General features: G+C 42.4%; 1 protein-coding gene across 2 annotated transcripts in view; it reads left to right on the forward strand.

The window, feature by feature from the left end:
* The first annotated feature begins 591 nt into the window (after positions 1–591).
* The window catches only part of EFCAB5 (EF-hand calcium binding domain 5), an 80110-nt gene continuing 56245 nt past the window's right edge, over positions 592–24456 (forward strand). Inside the window, exons 1-4 of one of the 2 annotated variants that reach the window (XM_038759379.1) lie at positions 592–789; positions 3742–3794; positions 12370–12926; positions 23389–23545. In XM_038759379.1, coding sequence (XP_038615307.1) covers positions 12376–12926; positions 23389–23545 — 708 coding nt within the window. In that variant the 5' untranslated portion in view covers positions 592–789; positions 3742–3794; positions 12370–12375. The remainder of the gene's footprint in view (positions 790–3741; positions 3795–12369; positions 12927–23388; positions 23546–24456) is intronic. The other variant, XM_038759381.1, reaches the window with a different exon arrangement.

Here is a 24456-nt window from a genome sequence, read left to right on the forward strand (position 1 = left end):
GGAACCCGGGTCCTCCGATTCCCAGGCCTGGGCACTTTTCACTAGGCCACGCTGCTCTGATTTTGGGGAATGAATTGTCTCCACAGGAACCATAACTTGCTTATTCAAATTGATCCCCCGTTACCCGTCTCAACAAATGTTTTAAAAAAGACACGGGCGGTTGATTATTAAGCCCCTTTGAGATATTTAATGATACAAATAAGGTGAAAAATGTGTCTATTATTGTTATATTCTACTCTCCCAAGCGCTCAGTACAGTGGGATTTGCACACAATAAGCACTCAATAAATACGATGAAATGAATGAAAAGATAAGGCACTCAATAAATACGATGAAATGAATGAAAGGATAAGGCGTCGGTGGCAAAATCGTGGCAAATAGAAGAGGAAATTGTTGCTCTTTAAGAAACAAAAGGCACATTCAGGTGCATTCATTGCCCTGTGCCGTTTTCCCTTACTTGGACCTGAGTTTCTTGGCAGTACTAACAGTAATAACTGCCATCTTTTGAAGTGTTTAGCGGTTGCAAACGATCAGTAGAATTCCTGAGAAAATGCAGCCGGTAGGGAGGTGACTGGGGAAATACAGGAAGGAGAGGACTAAGAGAAACTGAGGAAATCTAATATTTGAGGACATTGTTTGCTTTTTATTCATCAAGTTAACTTTCTCTTCTTCCCCCTTCCCCTCCCCACACCACTTTAGTATGCCTACTGGCTAAAAACCATTTGACTTCATTTGAAAACTCCACCCTTCCCCAAACCCAAACGCAGGATTGAAGCAGCCGCTGGTAAAGGTGAGTCAGAGTCCCCAGAGTTAACTCAGGTTAATGTCCTAAATGAGTTTCTTCACTTAAGGGATTTGAAACTCAGAATAGTGTTATATTCTGTCGCTTGAAAGGCTTCCCTTTATTCACCCCTCCCTGAGACTCAAAGCATTTATGAACATAGTAATTTATTTATTTATATTCATGTCTGTCTCCTCCTCTAGACTGTAAGTTTGTGCTGGGCAGGGAATGTGTCTACCAACTCTGTTATATTATTTTTAATAATAATGTTCTATAGTATTCCATAATAATAATTACATTTTATTCTCCCAGTAAGCCCTCATTGATTGACTGCCTTCATTCACTGGAGCCTTCTGCTCTGAGCTTCTTAGAGGTTCAGAAAACCACAGTTCAACTTTGATGTCTGGTTACAGAAATACTGGCTGATATTTTCTTCCTTTTTTTCTTACACAGCTGATATTTAAGTTTGGCGGCACTGGTGCCTTCCTGGAGTTTTGCTAGCTTTACCCTCCCATGATGTTGCTTATTAATAAATAATTAATTTATAAAAATACCATCAGCTTTCCATGTTCTACAAATGAAATGTGGACTCTCACGGCCCCTTTTGGATGTTGGATGCTATTTTTATCCCCAATTTAGAGATGTGGAGAAAATGGGGGCAGAGAATGAAGACAGGATGTGACCTGGACCACAGGACCTAAGAAGTTCAGACCCAAGACTGATCCGTGAAGCTTTCTGATGATTTGTGCTGATTTTTCATCCTAGTTGTATAATTCTGACCTACAGCCTCTTCTGAAATGTAGAGCCAAGGGAATTAATCTGTTTACATTACAGTTTCTATATGACTATCTAAAAGAGGCTTTTTATGGGTTACCTTTAAAGGGTAACAAGGCCTGGCCTTGAAATATTATATTTTTATATAGAATCTAAAAATGCATCAACACAGAATATCTTATTTCAGTCAATCAATTGTAATTATTGAGCACCTGTTGTACACAGAGTCCTGTGCCCAGTGCTTGAGAGAACACAGTAGGATTAGTAGACATTATCTCTGCCCGCAGGTTTACAATCTAGTAGGGGAAACAGACACTAACATAAATTGAAGACATAATAGAGCATATAAACTAGGTACATAAGTGCTGTGAGTGGTTGGGAGTACTTATGTGCTGCAGAAGGGTAGATGGGGAAAAATAAAGTGGGAAAATTGGAAGTGAATTGGGGAAGTTAATTTATTCTAAAGTCTGTATTCCCCTCTGGTCTATAAGGTCCTGGAGGAGAGGGATCCTGTCTACTTACTCAATTGTACGGTGCTCTCCCAAGTACTATTTCAGAGCTCTGCATGTAATAAGCACTCAATAAATGCCCTTGACTGATTGATTGGAAGGCCTCTCGGTGGAGACAGACCCGGAGGAGATCATGAATTTGGAAGGGCTTTGAAGTGGTCTATGTGGGCAGGTTGGGGGACAAGAGAGTGAAGAGAGAGGTATTGGATTGGTAGTGATAACTGATTGACTGGTCAGAAGAGAATTTCTGAGTAATTCCATGAACAAAAAAATGAGAGAGTTGGTAGGTTAGTAGGTAGGTAGGTTAAGACCGTGAGCTCCATGTGGGACAGGGACTGTGTCCAACCCAATTTGCTTATATCCACCCCAGTGCCTGGAATAGTGCTTGGCAAAAAGTAAGCACTTAGCAAATACCAGTATTATTATTATTATTTATGTATAAGGGAATTAGACCAGGATCCAGGGCAGCAAATTCTAAGTGTTTGTGCCACCACCCATCTCCTTCCTCAAATTGCCACACTGAAATAGAACTACATGCCCCAGCAACACTGGTGGGCACTGCTGAGGGAGTTGAGAATAAAATGCAGTGTCCTAAGGTTGCTGGGAACTGTAGTTTCTAGTTAGCACATTATTCCAGGGACTGACGGATGTTGAAGAGAAGTGAGTCATTGGTGGCATGGGGGTGGAAAATTTTGAAATCCACCCCTGGTCACCGGGTAAACTTACTGTAAACCATTTCGCTTATAAAGTGGAGTTGCAGAGGGACTCAAAGCATTGCCTTTCCAGTCCCTTGTACAAATAGGTAGTGTAATAGTTAATCCGTCTTCTTGGGGAAAGGAAGCATACGGATGTGGGTTGATGAAAGGAAAAAAATGTGTTTTATTTTTAAACCAGTAGCCATCTAGTTTCAAACTGTTGTAGAAAGTGTCCACGGGTGGTTAAATTTATGAAGTTAACAAGTCTAAGGAAATAATTGACTTGCTAAAACTAGGTAAAGTTCAGATCAACCACCTGTTGCCTGAGGAGGCTATTAACTGTAATTTAAATAAGGAATAATTTTAGTAACTATATTTTAATGAGGTGGAGGAGACATTAATGAAAGGAAACTTCAAGGAATGGGGCACTGTGATTAAAATTCACCAGGTGCTTTTGTCAGTTGTGGTGGCTAGAAGTAAAGAATAGAGGAGACCTACAAATTTATAAATCACACATTCAAAACTATACACAAATGAGCTATTTTGCCAACAGTACCCAAGTCTGGCCTTCCAGTTCCTCAATAAAACTGAAAACAATTTCCTTTCCAATACAAATATTGAAGATGGTTTAATGTAACCAAAATCTTCTAATGGTCAGATATCATTGACTTTTTCAAAATTCCCTCTGATAGAGCTTCTGGGAAAAAGAGCATATATTAGAAAGTTAAGCAACATCTAGAAAATGCCCATAACATATTATTTTATCAATAAAATGATGATTTGATGACATGATGCATCAATGCATTTTCCTTGGTGACCAATTAAATGTAACAGCAAAATAAATTCCAGAGAAATGAGAATAGAGATATTTGATAACAAGTGCAAGGAATTTACTTGGACTCTCTTATTTGTTGGTTTAACGGTGGCTTTGAGAGAGAGCCACACATTTTCAAAACTGACACTTCTTGCCTTGTTTTTACAAGATTTACAGATTGTATACCACTGCAGCAGCATCACCTGACAGCAGACACAAGAGGTAGGGAAGCAGTCTCTGATTTGTGTTTTGGATTATAATTCCCGACTAAAAAAACAGTTTTTAGATCTGTATGAAGAGTGCAACCCTGGAATTTTTGTTGTATTTCTTGGTAAAGCCAAGGAGTCACTCTAATACCATTTGAGAAACATGTCTGAACAATTATGCTTAACTTTTGATCATCCCCAAATGAATTATCCAGTGTTGTGGGTTGTTCCATGGCATTTTCTTTATTTTTTTTGACACTCACCATTGCAAGACTTTTCTTCTGCCCAGCTGTCTCTCCTGCAGTGACACCCATCCAGATTCCATTTTACCCGAGGACCATGTCCCCTTCATTAGTCAGCTGAGCCCAGTTTCTTTCCCCAAGTTTTCTTCATCACTAATGGTATTTATTGAGCACTAACTATGTGCAGAGCACTGTACCAAACACTTGGGAGAGTACTGTTAGAGTTGGGAGACCTGTTTATCTGCACAAATTCTCTCCTTTAACAGTATAGAAAACTGACCATAGAGAGTGGACTGTATTTTTTTCTGTGGGCCTTAAACCTAAATAAGTACGGTTTAATAAATATGTTCATATTGCGCTAAGTTCAATAGATCCTCCAAACATCTACAATAATAATAATAATAATAATGGCATTTATTAAGTGCTTACTATGTGCAGCACAAATTCTCTCCTTTAACAGTATAGAAAACTGACCACAGAGAGTGGACTGTATTTTTTTCTGTGGGCCTTAAACCTTAATAAGTACGGTTTAATAAATATGTTCATATTGCGCTAAGTTCAATAGATCCTCCAAACATCTACAATAATAATAATAATAATGGCATTTATTAAGTGCTTACTATGTGCAGCACAAATTCTCTCCTTTAACAGTATAGAAAACTGACCACAGAGAGTGGACTGTATTTTTTTCTGTGGGCCTTAAACCTTAATAAGTACGGTTTAATAAATATGTTCATATTGCGCTAAGTTCAATAGATCCTCCAAACATCTACAATAATAATAATAATAATGGCATTTATTAAGTGCTTACTATGTGCAAAGCACTGTTCTAAGCGCTGACACTACCACACATTTTGCATAAGCACATGAATAAAAGTTTAAAGTAGGGAACTGAATGGCATATAAACAAGCACTGTACTAAGCACTTGGGAGAGTACACTATGACAGAGTTGGTACATACATTCCCTGCCCATAACTTCATTACAGTCTAGAGGACAATTTTACAGTCCAGAAGACAGTCTAGACTGTAATGTCCAGAGGACATCTCCAGGTTCAGTGGTTCACTGTCAAATTGATGCCAATCAGAATATATTTCCCCCACCGTTTATCTGTATTATGCATCTGAAATTTTATTCTGTTCATATGGCTCATTGGGTAAATAATGTTTTTAATTTTTTTTTAATTTCTACATTTCTGAATGTTTGGACCAGGGTTCACCATTTTCTCATTCAGTTGTATTTACTGAGCGTTTACTGTGTGCAGATCACTGTATTAAGCGCTTGGTACATATTTATTATTCTATGTATTTTGTTAATGATGTGCATTCAGCTGTAATTCTATTTGTTCTGATGACTTGACACCTGTCCACATGTTTTGTTTTGTTTGTCTCCCCCTTCTAGACTGTGAGCCCGTTGTTGGGTAGGGACCGTCTCTATATGTTTTCAACTTGTACTTCCCAAGCGCTTAGTACAGTGCTGTGCACACAGTAAGCGCTCAACAAATACGATTGAATGAATGAATGAATGAATGAAAACACAATTCGGCAACAAATGGAGACAATCCCTAACAATGGGCTCATTGCCTTGTTACCTGTCCATTTAAGTATCATTTTAAACCCAGGCTCCACACCCATCTTCAGCCCAAACCTACCCTGCTGTGCTCATTGTGTGGTTTTAAAATTTCTTGGCTGGAGGAGAGATGCCTAGAGGCAGATAAGTTAGAGAAGCAGTGTGGCTTAGTGGAAAGAGCACCAGCCTGAGAGTCAGAAGGACCTGGGTTCTAATTCTGGATCTGCCACTTGTCTGTTGTGTGACCTTGTGCAAGTCACTCATAGTCTCTGTGCCTCAATTACCTCATCTGTAAAGTGGAGATTAAGACTGTGAACGTTGGACATGGACTGTGTCCAACCTAATTAGCTTGTACCTACCCCAGGGCTTAGTACAATGCTTGACTCATAGTAAGTGCTTAACAAATGCTATAAAAAAAAGCAGAGGATGAGGAGAGAATGAGTAGATGGGAGGGACATACCAGAGTTCTAGGGAGATTATGGCGGGAGCAGGCAAAAGAAAATATTTAATTCCAGTCATTCTTCAACCAAGAAAGGGAGTTTGGTTTGGCATGGCCTAAGGGGGTTCGGCTGATAGGGCCCTTCCAGGAAGGGGGAATTAAGAGGGAGGATAGATAGTGCTAGGAAAATTTCAGCTCCAGTTGCAGACCAGAGCTGAGAAATTTAATTCAGCTCAGAGGCATTTTTTGGCTCAACAGATAGCGAGGAGTATTCCTGTAGTCCAGAGATAGATGAGTATGTTTTCCAGTCAATTTAGAACAAAGGCATAAAAAGGATTCATTCTCAACCTATCAGCAAAATGTCCAACCTTAAGGAGACAAGGAATTAAACGTTATGGAACTATCCTCTTACCAACTTTATTGAGGACCACCTTGTTTGGTAAAAGAAAGACGTTCCATTTATGTTCCTTGTGCTTGTATCACAAAATTTGGAGAAATTCCCCTCCCCTTCGTTTCCCCACCCTCTAGTCTTCCCACCATGCAATCCCTAGGTTGCCACATTTTATGGAGAAGCATCCCATTTCCAAAGCCATCAAATTCCAATTTCATATGTTTCTGGAATATTTTCTCTCTTCCACTTTTTCTCCTTTATATAGTTCTACATTTTACACTCAGTTGAGAAAATTCCGGTAGCAGAGTCATGCCAGTTGGGTGTTGTCCACAGAGCTTAATTTAGGTGGGACAGTCTGAGCTGTTAGAAGAATTCCTCTCAAATTGATGTCGCTCACTCCAAAGTTACCCCACATCCTTACAGTAGGAAAAGCCCATGGAGAACTATTTCAATTGATCAATTGTATGTACTGAGTATTTACTGTTTGCAGAGCACTCTACTAAACACTTAGAAAAGTGTAGTATAGAATTGGTAGATACATTCCCTATCCACAGTGAGTTTGCCGTCTAGAGGGAATAGTAATACTAATAATAACTACTAATAATAACTGTGGTATTTGTTAAGTGGTTACTATGTGCCAGGCACTGTACTAAGCCCTGGAGTAGATACAAGGTAATTGGGTTGGATGCAATCCCCGACCCACATTGGGCTCACTGTCTAAATTCCCATTTTACAGATGAGGTTTGCGGCAAAGAAGAATAAAGTGACTTGCCCAAGGTCACACAACAGACATGTAGTGGAGCCAGAATTAGAAACCAGGTCCTTCTGACTCCCAAGCCCATGAGCTAATATTTTTAATAATAAATTCCACTTTATGCCCTCCAAATCAATCAATCAATCAATCGTATTTATTGAGCACTTACCGTGCACAGAGCACTGTACTAAGCGCTTGGGAAGTACAAGTTGGCAACATATAGCGACAGTCCCTACCCAACAGTGGGCTCACAGTCTAAAAGGGGGAGACAGAGAACAAAACCAAACATACTAACAAAATAAAATAAATAGAATAGATATGTACAGGTAAAATAAATAAATAAATAAATAGAGTAATAAATATGTACAAACATATATACATAGATACATATATATACATATATATAGATGATGATATAGATGATCATAAACTCATCATCTGCTTGAAGCAATGAGTCAATACCATCACTAACACTTGAGAGAGTGTTGGAATTTGTGAGTTGGCAATCCAGAAGTCAGGAAGAAGCATGACATAGTGGATAGAGCATGGGCCTGGGGGTCAGAAGGTCACGGGTTCTAATTCTGGCTCTGCCACTTGTCTGCTGTGTGACCTTGGGCAAGTCACTTCACTTCTCTGTGCCTCCGTTACCTCATTTGTAAAATGGGGATTGAGACTGTGAGTCCCACGTGGGCCAGGGACTGGGCCCAACCCAATTTGCTTGTACCCACCCCAGCACTTAGTACAGTGCCTGACACATAGTAAGCATTTAACAAATATTAGCATTATTAATAATAATAATAAGCTTTAGGGAGTCATGAGATGCCTATGTCAGGATCCCAATATACAAGTTGAAGATGGCTCCTCCTGTTTGTTGTGAGTTTTTTTGTTGTTGTTGTCATTTCTCCTTCAAATTCAGGATCCCAATATACAAGTTGAAGATGGCTCCTCCTGTTTGTTGTGAGTTTTTTTGTTGTTGTTGTCATTTCTCCTTCAAATTGCCGCAACTCAATGAAAGTTCTAAGAGGAGAGTTGAATTGGAGCTGTGGTGTCCCACAGGTCTCCTGCCATTCTGAGTGGCAGAGCATACAAAGCCAGGGCTTTGATGACTGTTTAGACACGTGAGTGGCCAAGCACACTGGAGTAGGCCCGGCAGCCCAACTCCACAACATGATTGACGAACGCTTAATTTGCATGTGAGTTTTCTAATGAGCCAGGGCCAGATGGTTGTATATTAAATTGCCATTCATTGTCAATGCTGCCCCGAAAGCGGGAGAAGAATATCTGTCCTGACGGAAACTGGAAGGGTAAGAGAAAAGGCCATCCTTCAGAGCTGGCGGATCCGACATGAATACATTCTGGGAACATTTGTTTAAAATAAAAATTAAGAGACCCCACATGGCTATGGTGCATTGTGAAAATACAAAAGGTGAATGCTCAGCCAAACGGAGTATGTCAACAAATGGGAATGCAAAACTAATTTGGACTTCCGGGGAGATTGTAAAAAAATTCTCCTAAGGGATCAGCCCCTGAAGGTCTGGGCAGAAAGCTCCACAAGGGAGAACAAAGCCTGAAATAAGGCTAACTGATTTGGAGAGTTTTGCAGGAGTCATGTTCATTTAAGAGTGTCTCCAGGAGCCTGGGTTAAAGACCTCTGCCCAGCGAAAGAACAAATAGCACCTACACAGGGGTGCAGAACCAAACTGAAAAGAAGCCCTGGGCCCTTTGACCCCCATCCCCTTCCAGACTGCTTTTGGAGAAGCATTCCCGGATTATTATTTCCAAATCAAATTTGGGAAATTGGCTTTCACAGGGGAACCTGCTAATAAAAGTCTTCCCCCAAAGGTGTTGTTTCTGTTCCTGAACAGCCATCAAGTTACAGAGACAAAGGGCTTAAATGTGGGAAAGACTTGAAACGGGCTGAGTCCTTGGGGAAAGGGAGTTGGAGAGATGGAATAGGAAATCTTTATTCTAGTTTCAAGTTTCTCTCCCCAGCTTCCTTAAGTCTTTTCTTTTTAACAATTCAAGTCTTCCTTCAGTTATCATTCTGCAGACACAAATGTCTGAGCAGAGAATACAGAAGGGACCAGATTGCATCATGGTCTAGTGGACAGAGCACAGGCCTCGGGGTCAGAAGGACCAGGGTTCTAATCCCGGCTCTGCCACTTAACTGCTGTGTGACCTTGGACAAGTCACTTAAGTTTTCTGGGCCTCAGTTACCTCATCTGTGAAAGTGGGGATTAAGACTGTGAGCCCCAGGTGGGACAGGGACTGTGTCCAACCTGGTTATCTTGTATCTACCCCACTCCTTAGTACATACAGTACCTAGCACGTAGAAAGTGCTTAATAAATACCATTAGGATGAAGAAACGAAGGTATTGCACCACTTCAGTATTTGCTATTACTCGTCTTGGGAGCCCTTGGCACCGACAACACTAGTCCCTTTTGCCAGTTCTAAACTTTGTCATTGATTTGTTATATCATCTGGCACAAGTTTCTTTTCGCTTCCTCTCTTTCTTTATTAGTAGGTTTGGGTAATGCTATTGTAGTGGGACCTGGTGGAAAGAATCTGGAGCTGAGGGTTAGAAGTCACTCAATCGCTCTGTAAAATAGTGTTATTAATGCCTACCTCCCTTCTTATAATAATGTGGAAAAATCAAGTTGGATAGTAGATGTGAGAATACTTTGAGTTCTTAGGAGAAAAATGATATAGAAATCCAAGGCAATATTATTATGTGTTAGGTATTATGCTCTGATGCTGCTGCTGTCTCCACCATTTCCTTTTTCCACTTTTTCTCACCATGCCTCATGACTTAACCTTTCTATATCTAGACATTCTTTTTATCTTTTCCTCCTTTTCATATCAATCCAAATCTTTCTACCTGATCTTTAAGTGTATATATTGGCTTCCTCTGGGTGCTCCTTATGAGCAGAGAACATTACTCCACTATTCTGTACTTCCCAAGCACCCAGTGGGTGCTCAGTAAATATTCCTCCTCATCATCTTCCTCCTCTTCCTCCTTATCTTCCTCTCCTACTTCTTCTGCTCTTCTTCCTTCTCATCTTCCTCCTTCTCTTCTTCCCTTTCCTCCTCCTCCTCTTTTCCACTTCTTCCTCCTCCTCTCCCTCCACCTCTTCCTCCTCATTCTTCTCCTCCTCCTGTCATCTTCTCCTCCTTCTTTACTGGGTCTTTTTCCTTCTGGCATAGTTGTGTACTAGTTTTTCTTTCTTCCCTATTCTATTGGTAGTTTTTACTATTTTGGTTGTTTTTCTTCAATTATTTCCCAAGCTATCCCTCATTTTATCATTCTTAATTTGTTTAGATAGTAATAATAATAATAATAATTGCGATATTAGCTAAGTGCTTACTATGTGCCGAGCACTGTACTAAGACAGGGGTAGATATCTTTAGTTATTCCAATTACTTTCCCAAGATATCTCATTTCTGAAGCTAGTTTGCTTATGTTTGCGTATCAACCAAACAATAGTATTTATCGAGCACCTACTCTGTGCAGAGCAACGTACTAAATTCTTGGGGGAATACAATGTGATTAGTAGACACTCTTGTCCTCATGAAATGTACAATCTGACAGGGAAGACAGCAGCTTAAATACAGAGGGTATGATAGAGATGGGGAAAATAATGGAACATATAAAATATGTACATAAGAGCTATGGGAGTTGTGAATACTTAAGTGCTTAAGTGGTGTGGAAGGCTGAAGTGGTCATTGGGGGATATACATTGGGAAGATTGAAAATTAATCAAGGAAAGAGGAGATGGTGAAAATAGGATCTCACAATTGATCAAAGTCTGCTCTCCCTCTTCCTGCGAGGGTGGTGACTGCTGGCATTCAAAAAATACTGGATTATCATTATCTAACTTTATCTTTCATTGAACACCATTGACATTTTGAAAGAAGTGAATCCTTACTTTCTCATTTTTCAGAAAATGGCCCAAAGATCAGATAGCGCAGCTACACTTGCTTTTCGGTTTCTCTTTAGCACCTATTGATCAATCCTTCCACCTCCACTAAAGAGTTGTTCAGAGGCTTTTCATATTCCTTCCATTTTTTCACCCATGCAGGTCAAATGCACTGACTCCACTTTTTTTGTTTTTTTGTTTTGGCTTTTGGCCTTTATTGACATCTGTTTCTATGCAGACTTACAAGGAGAAATTATGCAGCCTTGCAGGTAGGTTCAGTAAATCTGTTAGCATCCTCAACTTTCTCCATTCTGACACAAGTTGTCAGTATCACAGTGTTGGTACCCCAGTTAGCAGTGAGATTAGGTTATACATTCCATTAGTCTTCAAAGGCTGAGATCTCATCTTTCACTTATAGGTGTTTATCGAGTGTCTAGTTCGGTGCTCTGGGTCCAGGAGATGCTCAATAAATACTGTTGAAATTGATGTATATAGTTGATACTAAGTGTCCATAACTTTGAGGACTATAGTACTGGTGCTAGGAATTCCATTTGTTGTATTTAGTTACATATGTATTTGCTTCAGTCAATCAATGGTATTTGCTGAGTGCTTACTTTTGGAAGAACACTTTACTAAGTGCTTGGGAGAGTATAATAAAGCAGAATTAGCAGACTCACTCTCTGCCCACAACAAGCTTACAGTCTGAGGGCACATCTTCACTGTTGACCAAAGACTAGAGTGTAGCAATAACTTAGCAATAACCATGCCAAGTTTTGTTAGAAATATGAAAGAGGTGCTTAGTACAGTGCTCTGCACACAGTAAGCATTCAATAAATACGATTGAATAATGAATGAGCATAGAAAGAGGAAATAGAGGGAGGAAGTATATTGAGATAGAGATGATTAAAATGGTAAAGAAATGTTCCTTTTTTTTCCTCAATTTTCCTTTCAGATCACGTACACTTGTATATGTTGCCAACTTATACTTCCCAAGTGCTTAGTACAGTGCTCTGCGCACAGTAAGCGCTCAATAAATATGATTGAATGAATGAATGAATACATTTCAGTCCCTCTAGACTGTAAGATCATTCTGGGCTGGGAATGTGACCACTAATTCTGTTGTATCAGACTCTCCCAAGCACTTAGTACAGTGCTCTGCACACAGTAAGCGCTCAATAAATACTCTTGATTGATTGACTGATTCCTCTACTGACCTTTTCTGCTAATTCACTGATTTCAGAATTACCAATCTAAAGTGGTTCCTTTCCACTTATTACAGAGAAGCATGGCCAGCAATTCAGAACAAGAAAGCCAAGCCGAAGAGCTGACCCTTCCCATATTTGGGAAGGCCAAAAATGTGCCTTTCAGTGGGGAGAAACCTCAGGAGACAATGGGAAAAGACTTTCCATGGAAGGAAATCTTCACAGAGAAAGTAGAGGAGAGATCGCTGGCATTGCAGCAGAAAGAAGTGCAAAAGAGGAACCTGCAGAAGGCAAGAGAAGAAAAGATGAAGAAGAAAGTTCCCGTAGATGCCTTGACCAAGGAGTGGTTCAGTGATGAGAAAATGACTCTTGATACTCGGGCATATCTTCTTGACAAACTGTTACCCACATTAGTCCCCGGAATGGAAAAATTGCTAATGGAAGTGGAAAAAAGGAAGGTGCTAGAAACTGATAAAATTCCACCCAAGTTCGACTCAGTGAATTTCCTAGGAGAATATTTAATGAGACACAATCCTGAATTTCACAAGGTTTCAGAGGTGTCTGGCTATCAGAGGGGGATGAAAGAAGCCATGGAGGCGATGAAAACACAAGTGCCAGACACTCCACTTAACAAGTAAGTTTTTATAGCTTTGTAATTAACCTTTTGCCTCCCTGCCCCCAATAGCCAGAGTGATAGTGGTTAAGTCAGCCATGCAGTTAGAACTAGCCTACAAACCCAGGACCCAGAAGCTTCCAACAACTCCCCAGCCTGAACAAGTCTAATTGACCTGGATTTCCATAGGCCTTCCAGACCTGCTCACCGTAAGTGCTCAATAAATGCCATTGATTGATTGACTGAACTTTACAGACCCTTTAAAGAGGTCTGCTCTTATCACAGAACTAACCTGGATGTTTAGTGGGCACCTGATCGGTGAGATGCCGGGCAGCAGATGGCTCTTCCTGGCCTGAAGGATGCCATCCTGGCATTGTCTGTCAGGACTTTCATCAGCCTATATTAGAAGAAATAGTTCTATGCCCCTGGGAGGCCAGGGAGGGACTGCAGACTACTTCCAGGTGAATAATTATTTCTGCCAGTCCGAAGTTTTGTTTAAATTAATAGCCCCTTCCTTCCTCTCCCCCTCGTCCCCCTCTCCATCCCCCCATCTTACCTCCCTCCCTTCCCCACAGCACCTGTATATATGTATATATGTTTGTACATATTTTTTTTACTCTATTTATTTATTTAATTTATTTGTACATATCTATTCTATTTATTTTATTTTGTTAGTATGTTTGGTTTTGTTCTCTTTCTCCCCCTTTTAGACTGTGAGCCCACTGTTGGGTAGGGACTGTCTCTATATGTTGCCAATTTGTACTTCCCAAGCGCTTAGTACAGTGCTCTGCACATAGTAAGCGCTCAATAAATACGATTGATGATGATGATGAAATTAGATGCAAGGCTGCAGCATGCACATAGCATCGTTTCTTTTCTTTGAAAAGTCTCAAAACAAATGACATGTGTTAGCCATCTCTCCTTACAAGATGCCTATGAGGTGGAAGGCATTATAGTAGAAATAGAGAAATCAAGGCAGCAGGCCCTATCAATGAAGAAAATGAGTAGGGATTGGCACATATTGCCAGTGAGTGCCACCCCACTGACTTAGCTACCCTTACGAGGCACAGAGTGGAAAGAGGCGGGGAATTACTGCAGTGCAGTTCTGTTTCTCACAGTTCCCCCCCACCCCCAACCAGGGCTCCATCTTTTCCCAAATCCCTGTTCTAGTTGGCCCTCCCTTCTTCTGCAGGAAAAACATAACCTGTCAGTCATACCTCCCATGCCCCTTCGGGCAAATCCCTCTCGAGAGACAAGGGGCGGGGGTACACCCCATGGCTCTCTGCTGATGAACAGACTGGGAGATTAATTTGCAAACCAGTTTATTTGTTTTAATTTTTCAGTCAGTGACCAAATCAAGGGAGTTTTAGTGATGAGTGCCAGCAGCATGCAGAGAGCCATGTCGTCAAATTTAATAAATAACTTCCAGGACATTTTCTCTCACCATCTGTTCTTACCAAGTAATGAGTTAGATTTGTTCTTGGGTCTATTGGCATAAATAACACCTCTGATTTAGGAACAAGTTTCAGGAATTTAAATCAATATGTTGACAAACATGGCCCAACTAAGTGCTAAAATATAGCCTATAAAGGGACCAAGTGCTCATAGGAATATAGTTGAGTGGCAGCATAGTCAATCTCATATGCAAGTCTGGGGACAATAGAGAAGCATTGTGGCCTAATGGAAAGAGCATGAGGCTGGGAGCCAGAAGGACCCGGGTTCTAATCCCAGCTCTGCCACTTATCTGCTGTTTGCCCTCCGGCAAGTCACTGAAATTTTCTGTGCCTCAGTTACCTCATCTGTAAAATGGGGATTATGACTGTGAGACCCATGTGGGATACGAGCTGTGTCCAAGCTTATTAGCTTGTATCTACCCCAGTGCTTAGTACAGCACCTGGCACATAGTAAGCGCTTAACAAATGCAGTAAAAAAATAAAATAAGTAAACACTGCGCACTAAAATGAACTCCAGGCATCTTCAATTTCAAATGCATTGTCTTAAGAGTAGCAATTATCACATTAGAGTTCTGCTCTGGATTCTTTGTTAAGCAATGCCAGGGTCACTGAAGTATTTGCTTCAGAAAGACCATGCCAATGGAGAGCCTTTAGATTCTGGGTCTCCCCTCAGCCACCGAGGGCTCAGGTTTTCCACTTAGGATACCTTTCTCTTCTAGAAGTCGATAGAAAGTGTTAGAGACACCAGGGCGTGCTTTTCCCAGCAAGGGTTGGCAAGATCAGGCCTTCCTCATTCCACGGCAAAGTTCCAAAATTTCCAAAGCCACAGATGGCCATGTCAGGCAATTTGTAATGCGGTCGGAAACCAAGAGGATGTTCACAGCAGGGCTTTTGGCTGCCAGGGCCCAGGCACTTGAAGCCCAGCTCACAGGTCACCGGCTATTTTAGTAGGACAGTAATGAGGCATTCAGATGTTATCAATCAATAAACCAATAAATAAATCATATTTATTGAGTGCTTACTGTGTGCAGAGCACTGCACTAAGCACTTGTGAGAGTATAACAGAACAGAGCTGGTGGGCATATTCCCTGCCCATAATGAGCTCTCGGTCTAGCAGGGCAGACAGACATTCATAAAAATAAATAAATTATGGATATATACAGAATGTTGTGGGGCTGAAGGGGCAGTGAATAAAGGAAGCAATTCAGGGTGACCCAGAACGGAGTGGGAATAGAGGAAATGAGGGCTTTGTCAAGGAAGGCTTCTTGGAGAAGATATGCCTTCAACAAGGCTTTGAAGATGGAAAGAATAATTGTCTCTTGGATATGAAGAGGGAGGGCATTCCAGGCCAGAGGCAGGATGTGGGCAAAGAGGTTGGTGGCGGGATGGATGAGATTGAGTTACAGTGAGTAGTTTGGCACTAGAGGAGTAAAGTGTGCGGGCCGGGTTGTAATAGGAGAGCAGCGAGGTAGGATAGGAGGGGGCATGGTGATTGAGTGCTTTAAAGCCCACCTGAAATATCCAAGCATTTGAGTTTCCCCCTTAGCTTAGAAACCAGGGTGATCCAGATTAGTCTGGATCTGAGAAAGAAAGTTGGGTTTAAATGAAGGAATAAGTTTAGGTTCTGACTGATTTTTTACCTCATTGTGCTTATCACTGTAATCATCACATTCATAATCTATCTGTTGTTTGCCAGACACTAGGGGTGCCTGGTAGAAAATGGCCCTCTGGGAGTTTTCAGTCTAAATTGGGAGTCGGGACAGAAAATCAATCAATATGGGTAACTATAGTTACTATAATAACTGTAGTAATTACAGGAAATGTATTGAGGGTTTGCATGTATCCCAATTCAGGTCTCCCTCTCATTCTCTCTTCTTTCTCTCCCTTGCCCTCTTATATGTTTTCACTCTCTCTCCCCTTTTCTGTCTCTGTCTTTTATCTACGAGTCTCTTCAGTTGTACCTCCAGGACTTTCTGGTGGTACTTTCAGAAGTTCTTTTAGAGCAGCTCTAGGTGTGTCCCTGGGGCTCTCTTGCTACTATCTTTGGGTCCAGCTCTGGATGATTCTCTGATGCTCTCTACTACATCTCTTTCTTGTTAGTTTTTTTTCTCCCACCTCCCCTTTGACCTCCAAACTCAAAATGAAAAATCGGTACTATGCAACAGACAGAAAACACACCGCCTTTTGTATTTGGAACCATTTCCGGGGCAATAATCAATGAGTCTAGGAAGACAAATAGCAACCCAATTTGTACATTTTTTAGAAATTGGCGTGTAGGCTTGCAGCAGGTGGGGATCATGCAAGTGTGTGGGGCCCAGAGCTCAGAGGAGCCAGAGGTGGTCAGGGAGGTCTGATGCAAGTCTGGCAATCATCTGTGGTCCTGATTTTGGCCTCAGATCTGCCTAGATGGAGCCAAGGGCTTACAGAGTTGGAGCCCTTCTTAACTTGTCCCCCACCCTGCTTTGACAGTTGTCCCCAGGGGTCTATGATGTCAGGATAGTATCCTTGGTTGAAACCTAGAAATGCTCCTTGGATAGCAGCTGTGTTTGGCCCTGGAGAGAAAGCAGGGGCCCATAGACTGTAATTGTTCCAGAGTTCCTTCACACCCACAGCCAAACATTTGGGGTGCTTCCTTGGATGCTTGCATGCTTCCTTCCTTTTTTAAGGCTAAATGATTGCAGAAGGGGGCTTGATGTTGGAATCTCTCAAGTCATTATCAAACCTTAGTATGCAGTTAAGGCAACACTGTTTCCCCACTCACTCTGGAACCTGGAAGATGTCCTTGTAGTGAAAATAACCCCCCCAAAATGCTTCTTTTTTGTTTTTCTGTTGTTTTTTGGTTTGGTTTTGTTCTTTGCTGGGGTGGATGGTATTTGTTAGGTACTTACTGTGGGCCAGGCACTGTACTATGAGTTGGGGTAGATACAAGGGGCTCACGGTCTTAATTCCCATTTTACTTATGAGGTAACTGAGGCACAGAGAAATGAAGTGCCTTGCTCAAGGAACAGCAGACAAGTGGTGGAGCCGGGCTTAGAACCCAGCTCCTCCTGACTTTTTGAGCTCCATTCAAAGCAGGTTATAGCAGAGAGAAACTCTGCACTTCAGCTTGGGTCATGAGGTTTTCCCCTTGTGACTAGCGTTGATTAGCCCTGAAGAATGACATTTAAGGAATATATAACACATGAGAAGGTTAAATAGGAAGAAAGGTGGCAAGGTAGTCTTTAAAAGAGTTCCTGCCTTTATGCACGATATATAGTAAGCTAAGTTAGCTCTCCTGGCTGCATTTTAAGCTTCAGTAAGTTAGGACCCAACTTGTGTAATACTAATGATGGTATTTATTAAGCAGTTACTATGTGTCAAGCACTGGGGTAGGTACAAACTAATCAGGTTGGACTGTGTCCACATGGGGCTCCCAGTCTCAATCCCTATTTTACAGATGAGGTAACTGAAGAGAAGTTAAGTGACTTGCCCAAAGTCACACAGCAGACAAGTGGTGGAGCCGGATTTAGAACCCAGGCCCTTCTGAATTCCAGGCTCTACCCACTCGGCCATGCTGCTTCCTGATGCCACTTCCCTTTGAAAGGAGGGAAGCAGCATAGCTCAATGGAAAAAACCTGGGCTTGGGAATCAAAGGTCATGGGTTCAAATCCCTGCTCCGCCAATTGTCAACTGTGTGACTTTGGGCAAGTCACTTAACTTCTCTGGGCCTCAGTTACCTCATCTGCAAAATGTGGATGAAGATGGTGAGCCCCACATGGGACAACTTGGTCACCTTGTATCCTCCCCAGCGCTTAGAACAGTGCTTTGCATATAGTAGGCACTTAACAAATGCCATCATAATTATTATTATTATCTTAGTACCTTGGTGGCCCGCAGGTTCTCTGTCACACCTTCTCTTTCCTTATGCAATAATAATAATAATAATGGTATTTGTTAAGCGCTTATATGTGCAAAGCACTGTTCTAAGCACTGGGGGGGACACAAGGTGATCAGGTTGTCCCGCGTGGGACTCACAGTCATCATCCCCATTTTACAGATGAGGTAACTGAGGCTCCGAGAAGTTAAGTGACTTGCCCAAGGTCACACAGCAGACATGTGGCGAAGCTGGGATGTTGATGCGACTGACTCAGGCAGCCATAGTGTCTGGCCACAGAACACCTGCCGCTAGGAATTCTGCCTATTCTCATGGTGGCCAGTGAGGCCAGGAGTAGTTGTGGGAGACAGGATTTAAAGGGCCCTTGGAGGAGCCTAGCCCTCCCCCCGTGCTAAATCAGCCTCGTCAAGCTTGCATCTCTGAACATCTTGGTGTGTCTGATTAATTAGTCCCTGGAAGATGCCAGCAGGAAGACTTGGCATGGCAAAGGCAAAGTCACATTTGCGGTGAGGAGCTTCCTTGATAACTGGGAGACAGGGTGACTCCCAGACAGGTCCATGTCTGCTCACACTGTACACCAGCTGCACCCCTTTCCCTGAGCCAAACCCTAGATTGCCTGTGTTGGGAAACCCCCGTCCATGCTTCTCCTGGTAATTTCATTGGGTGCCAATCGGCTCTCCAATCTGTTCGGAATAACATTCGTTCCAGAGGCCAGTTCAAGGAGTGGGTGGGTGGGAGAAATGCATTTTTTTCCACCCCAGAGATGCTGATGACACATATGGCCATGCAATGGACTCAGTCCAAGAAGAATTTCTCTGTTTCGTCTCGTGACAGAAGCCCAAAGCCTGTTCAGGTGCCACAGAAAGTCCCACATTACTTCCATATGGCTGCCTGCATTAGCCCGTACTTGGTGTCGCGCTGACTATTATGATGTCGATGATAACAACGATGAGGAAAAATCACTCAGAACCTGTGCTCGTTCCTAATTTGAAGCCAGCATTTTTTCTTAGATTGAAATGAATTTGGATTACCCTGGTTCCTAAAGCAGTTGAAGATTTCCAGAATGCCCCAGTAGCTAAGCAGGAAATGCAAATGATCGGATATTTCAGAGCTTTTGAATGCCTCATTTCTTTCCTACTAAGAATGCATTCCCCTCAGCTGGAATACAAAAGCAGTTGTATTTTTAGTAGAGAATATTTCAGCAGGAAATTTATTTGGGGCCCAAATCGGCACTGAGGAACCTTTACACTTAGTGCCAATTTTACACTAGCCAGAATTGGCTAGCCAAAGTTTTGTAGCCATGTACCAGTGATCCTGTCTTAGAGTCCACCCCAGAGACTGGAGTCCTGCCCGATACTATGTCTGGGATTATATATGGGATCTAGTTTGACCTCATTTGCATTTATTTCCAATACAGATGTGCTCAGCACTGTTTAGAGCCCCAAGGAATCCTCGTCTCTGCTGTCAGGAAGCTCTCCTTTTTTATTGTATTTGTTAGGCGCTTACTATCTGTCAAACACTGTTCTAATCTCTAGGGTAGGTATGAGTTAATTAAGTTGGACATAGTCCCTGCCCCTCATGGGGATCACAGTCTAAGTAGGAGGGAGAACAGGAGAACTGTGGCACAGAGAAGTTACGTTACTGCCCCAAGGTCACATAGCAAGGAATTGGCAGAGCCGGAATTAGAACTCAGGTCCTCTGACTTCCAGGACTGTGCTCTTTCGACTAGGCCATGCTGCTTCTCCTTCCCCGAAGACAAGACAAAATATATTAAGATACCAGTAAACGAGTTAATTTTGTCAAAAGCCATCAGGTAATCTTCAGGAAAATAGGGGATAAAGACTGGTTCTGTAGAAATTAGTGTAGAGGTTAGGAAAATGAGATCGTCTATTCCCCCTTAACTGCAATCTTTTACCAGAGAATACAAGCAGTTCTTCTACAGTGTATTCTTGACGACTGGTTCTTCTGATGTCACATCGGGCTCTATCCAGACAATTCCACATTGTCAGAAGAATATTCTTGAATTCTCCAATTGTGTTCCATCCAGAATACATAGTCAAAAGCCATTTTATGGCAGAATTGAGCATGTATTTGGAAGAGTCCAGCAGCATGTCCTGTGTGACTTGGTAGGAAAGGGGTTGATTCCCATCTGGATCTTAACGGTGAAAAACAGTTCTCCCCATTGAGTGTCCTTCCTTTCTATACCCTCCAAATCAAGGACAACACAACTGAGATGGTGCCCAATATCAGTTCTGGTTCCCAGACCCACGAACTCTTAAGAATGAATGCCAGTTAGGGGACACTCTGCTTTCCAAGCTCTCTGCTTGTTTTGGCAAAAGGATATTTGATCCACATTTCACACTCTTTCTGAGAACTAAAGAAGGAAGCTCCCTTCAATTTTCCAGTTTTCAGATGAGAACACCAGATTAATGACAATGCAAAACCTCGGACTCATTTTTTTTATGGTAATTGTTAAGCGCTTTCTATGAGTCAAGCACTGTTCTAGGTGCTGAGGTACATAAAATTTATCAGGTTGGACACAGTCCCTGTCCCACATGGGGCTCACAGTTTAAATTGGAGCTTTTTCTAGAGAGCCAAGCCCTAGGCCCTGACGTTATAGATTTAATCTCCAAATTAGGCTCTGTGAGAATGAGGGGAGGGGGAAGAGGAGGCACAGCACTAATTGCTTCATTTCCTCACGATTGTAAGCTCCTAGAGTCAGTCAATCGTATTTATTGAGTGCTGTGTGCAGAATACTGAACTAAGCTCTTGGGAGAGTACAATGTAACAATAAACAAACACATTCCCTTCCCACAAGGAGCTTACATTCTACAGGGGGAGACAGACATTAATATAAACAAATAAATTACAGATAGGTACATAAGTGTTGTGGGGCTGGGAGGGGGATGAATAAAAAAGGAACAAGTCAGGGTGATGCAGAAGGGAGTGGGAGAAGAGGAAAGTAGGGCTTAGTCAGGGAAGGCCTCTTGGAGGAGATGTACCTTCAATAAGGCTTTGAAGAAGGGGAGAGTAATTTTCTGTCGGATATGAGGTGGGAGGGCGTTCCAGGCCAGAGGCAGGATGTGGGCAAAAGGTTGGTAGTGAGATAGATGAGAGAACAGTGAGAAGGTTAGCAATAGGAGAAGCAGCGTGGCTCATTGGAAAGAGCACGGGCTTTGGAGTCAGAGGTCATGGGTTTGAATTCCGGCTCCACCACATGTCTGCTGTGTGACCTTGGGCAAGTCACTTAACTTCTCTGAGCCTCAGTTCCCTCATCTGTAAAATGGGGATTAAGACTGTGAGCCCCACGTGGGACAACTTGATCACCTTGTATCCCTCCCAGTGCTTAGAACAGTGCTCTGCACATAGTAAGCGCTGAAGAAATGCCATTATTATTATTATTATTAATAGAGGAGTGAAGTGTGTGGGCTGGATTCTGATAGAAGAATAGCCAGGTGAGGTAGGAAGGGGCAAGATGATCGGGTGATTTAAAGCCAATGGTGAGGAGTTTCTTTTTGATGTGGAAATGGATGGGCAACCACTGGAGGTTCATGAGGAGTGGAAAAACATGTCCTGAGTGTTTCTGTAGAAAAATGATCCGGGTAGCAGAAGGAGGCAGGGAGGTCAGCAAGGAGGCTGGTACAGTAATCAAGACAGGATAGGATGAGTGATTGGACTAGGGTGGTAGCGGTTTGAATGGGGAGAAAAGGGCAGATTTTAGTGATGTTGAGAAGGTCAAACTGTCAGGATTTAGTGAGGAATGAGTGTGTGGGTTGAGTGAGAGAGAGAGAGAGGCAAGGATAACTCCAAGTTTACAGGATTGTGAGACAGGATGGATGGTGGTGCTGTCTGCAGTGAGGGCAGGGACCATGGTTTTGTCTACTACAGTGTGTTCCCAAGCTGACTGTTCAGTACTTTGCATGGAGTAAGTAGTTAATAAATACTGCTGATGTTCATAGTTAATTATTTTTATAATTTTAAGGCTGAGGAGAATGGGAAATGACCTGCCCATGATTCATTTTGAAAGACACAGTATAACTAGAAATAGAGCCTTTTTCTCTTTGCCAAATGTACTGCTGGACTGTCCTCACACTGCCTCCAACTTGCGTTGGCTGGCCTGATTTTCACATTCTCTGGAAAATGGAACACCACCCCCTGGGCTTGGGCTGTGTAGACTAGATCAAAAGGATGTCAAAAGGCATCATCTTAGAGCAACTAAAGGATTTTCCACTTTGGGGTTGAGAATTGGCTTCTCAAAGGACTGTGGGCCAGTTTGGGGTTTTTTTTTAATGGTATTTGCTAAGCGCTTACTACGTGCCAAGCACTGTACTAATTGTTGGTGTAGACACATGCTAATCAGGTTGGACATAGTCTGTGTCCCACAAGGGGCCCACAGTCTTAATCCCCTTTTTATAGATGAGGTAACTGAGGTCCAGAGAAGTTAAGTGATTTGTTCAAGGTCACATAGGAGAGAAGTGACAGAGCTGGGATTAGAACCCAGGTCTTTCTAACACCCAGGCCCGGGCTCTTTCCACTAGCCCATGCTGTTACACCAGTTTTTCACCAAGGGTGGTAACTGAGTGACTAATTAAGAAGACTCCAGAGCAAATGGTCATGATTTAGTGATAACCCTATGATAAATGGTCTTCAGCACTCCAAACATGCCAAATAGGCCTAATGATTTAACCATTACAATGTCATTGTTCAGCAATTCTCACTTGCTTCTTAATTGTTACACAAGGGGCAAGATTTTTACAGAGTAGGTTATATAGAAATGGCCATGAATCAGTCAATCAATGGTATTTGGGGGGTACTTACTTTGTGGAGAGCACTGTATTAAGCGCTTGGGAGGGTACAACACAACAGAGCTCAGGCACAATGCTTGGCCCATACTAAACACTTAGCACATACGGCAATCATTGCCAAGTTTGGGTTCTACAAACTGTCACAATACAATTTAGTGTTATTTTGACTCTTTGTTACACCTGATAGCCCTTTCAGCATCTTAACTCAGTCTGCCCTTACCATGTTGATGTTTTGGGGCCCACACCCCCACTTTATAGCAGACCCTAGGTTTTTATTGCATGTGCTGTGCTTTTGGGGACAAGGCCTTCCCTTAGGATGTTTCTGAATCAGCTGTGCCTCTGCCCTACAGAATAGCCCTGATGGAGAAGGAGGTAAGAAAGAAGAGGAAATGGAGAGACCTGGTGGAAGAGATCAAGAGTAAGGTGATGGAGAAGCGGAAGGAGGCCCTGGCAGTGCAGTTCCAAGAGTGGATTTTGGATGCCAATGGAAAGATCCCACTTGCAATAGTAAGGGGGGTGTGGGGAAGAAGCTGTAGGGGTCAGAGGGTTGGGCAGTGGTGGGGAATGGCCTGGACTTCTAAACTTTGACTTCTGCATCCTCTGTGTGTTTTCCCTGGTTATATACTAGCAATAATAGAGAAGCAGCATGGCTCAGTGGAAAGAGCGTGGGCTTGGGAGTCAGAGGTCATGGGTTCGAATCCCTGCTCCACCACTTGTCAGCTGTGTAACCTTGGACAAGCCACTTAACTTCTCTGTGCCTCAGTTACCTCTTCTGTAAAATGGGGACTAAGACTGTGAGCCCCACATGGGACAACCTGATCACCTTATATCCCCCCAGCGCTTAGAACAGTGCTTTGCACATAGTAGGTGCTTAACAAATATCATCATTATTATTATATAATTATCATTATTATTATAATAATGATATTAAGCACCTACTATGTTGCTAGGCACTGTACTAAGCGCTGGAGTGCATACAAACAAATTGGGTTGGACACAGTTCCTGTTCCACATGGGGCTCCCATCCTCAATCCCCATTTTACAGATGAGGAAATTGAGGCATAGAGAAGTAAAGTGCCTTGCCCAAGGTCTTACCTCAGACAAGTGGCTGAGGCAGGATTAGAACCCATGACCTTCTGACTCCCAAGCCCGTGCTCTATCTGCTACACCATACTGCCTCTCCACGATTATACGGTTCCACCACTACCGGGGGTGGTGGGAAGGGGAGGAAGAGGGCGGTGGTTATAGTCTTATAATAGTTGCAGGACTGAGGTTTTGTCCTGATGTCCTTAAAACACACAAGGGTGAGTCCTGGTGGAGAAGAGTTGCCCCCTTTGGTGGGAGCAGCCACCTAAGGCAGGAGCAGGGGGTGGGCCAGGAAGATGGTTTGGGACATACTGGGCCTCTTTTGGTTAAAT

The sequence above is a fragment of the Tachyglossus aculeatus genome, chromosome 17 (assembly GCF_015852505.1).
Source record: "Tachyglossus aculeatus isolate mTacAcu1 chromosome 17, mTacAcu1.pri, whole genome shotgun sequence".
Classification (NCBI taxonomy): domain Eukaryota; kingdom Metazoa; phylum Chordata; class Mammalia; order Monotremata; family Tachyglossidae; genus Tachyglossus; species Tachyglossus aculeatus.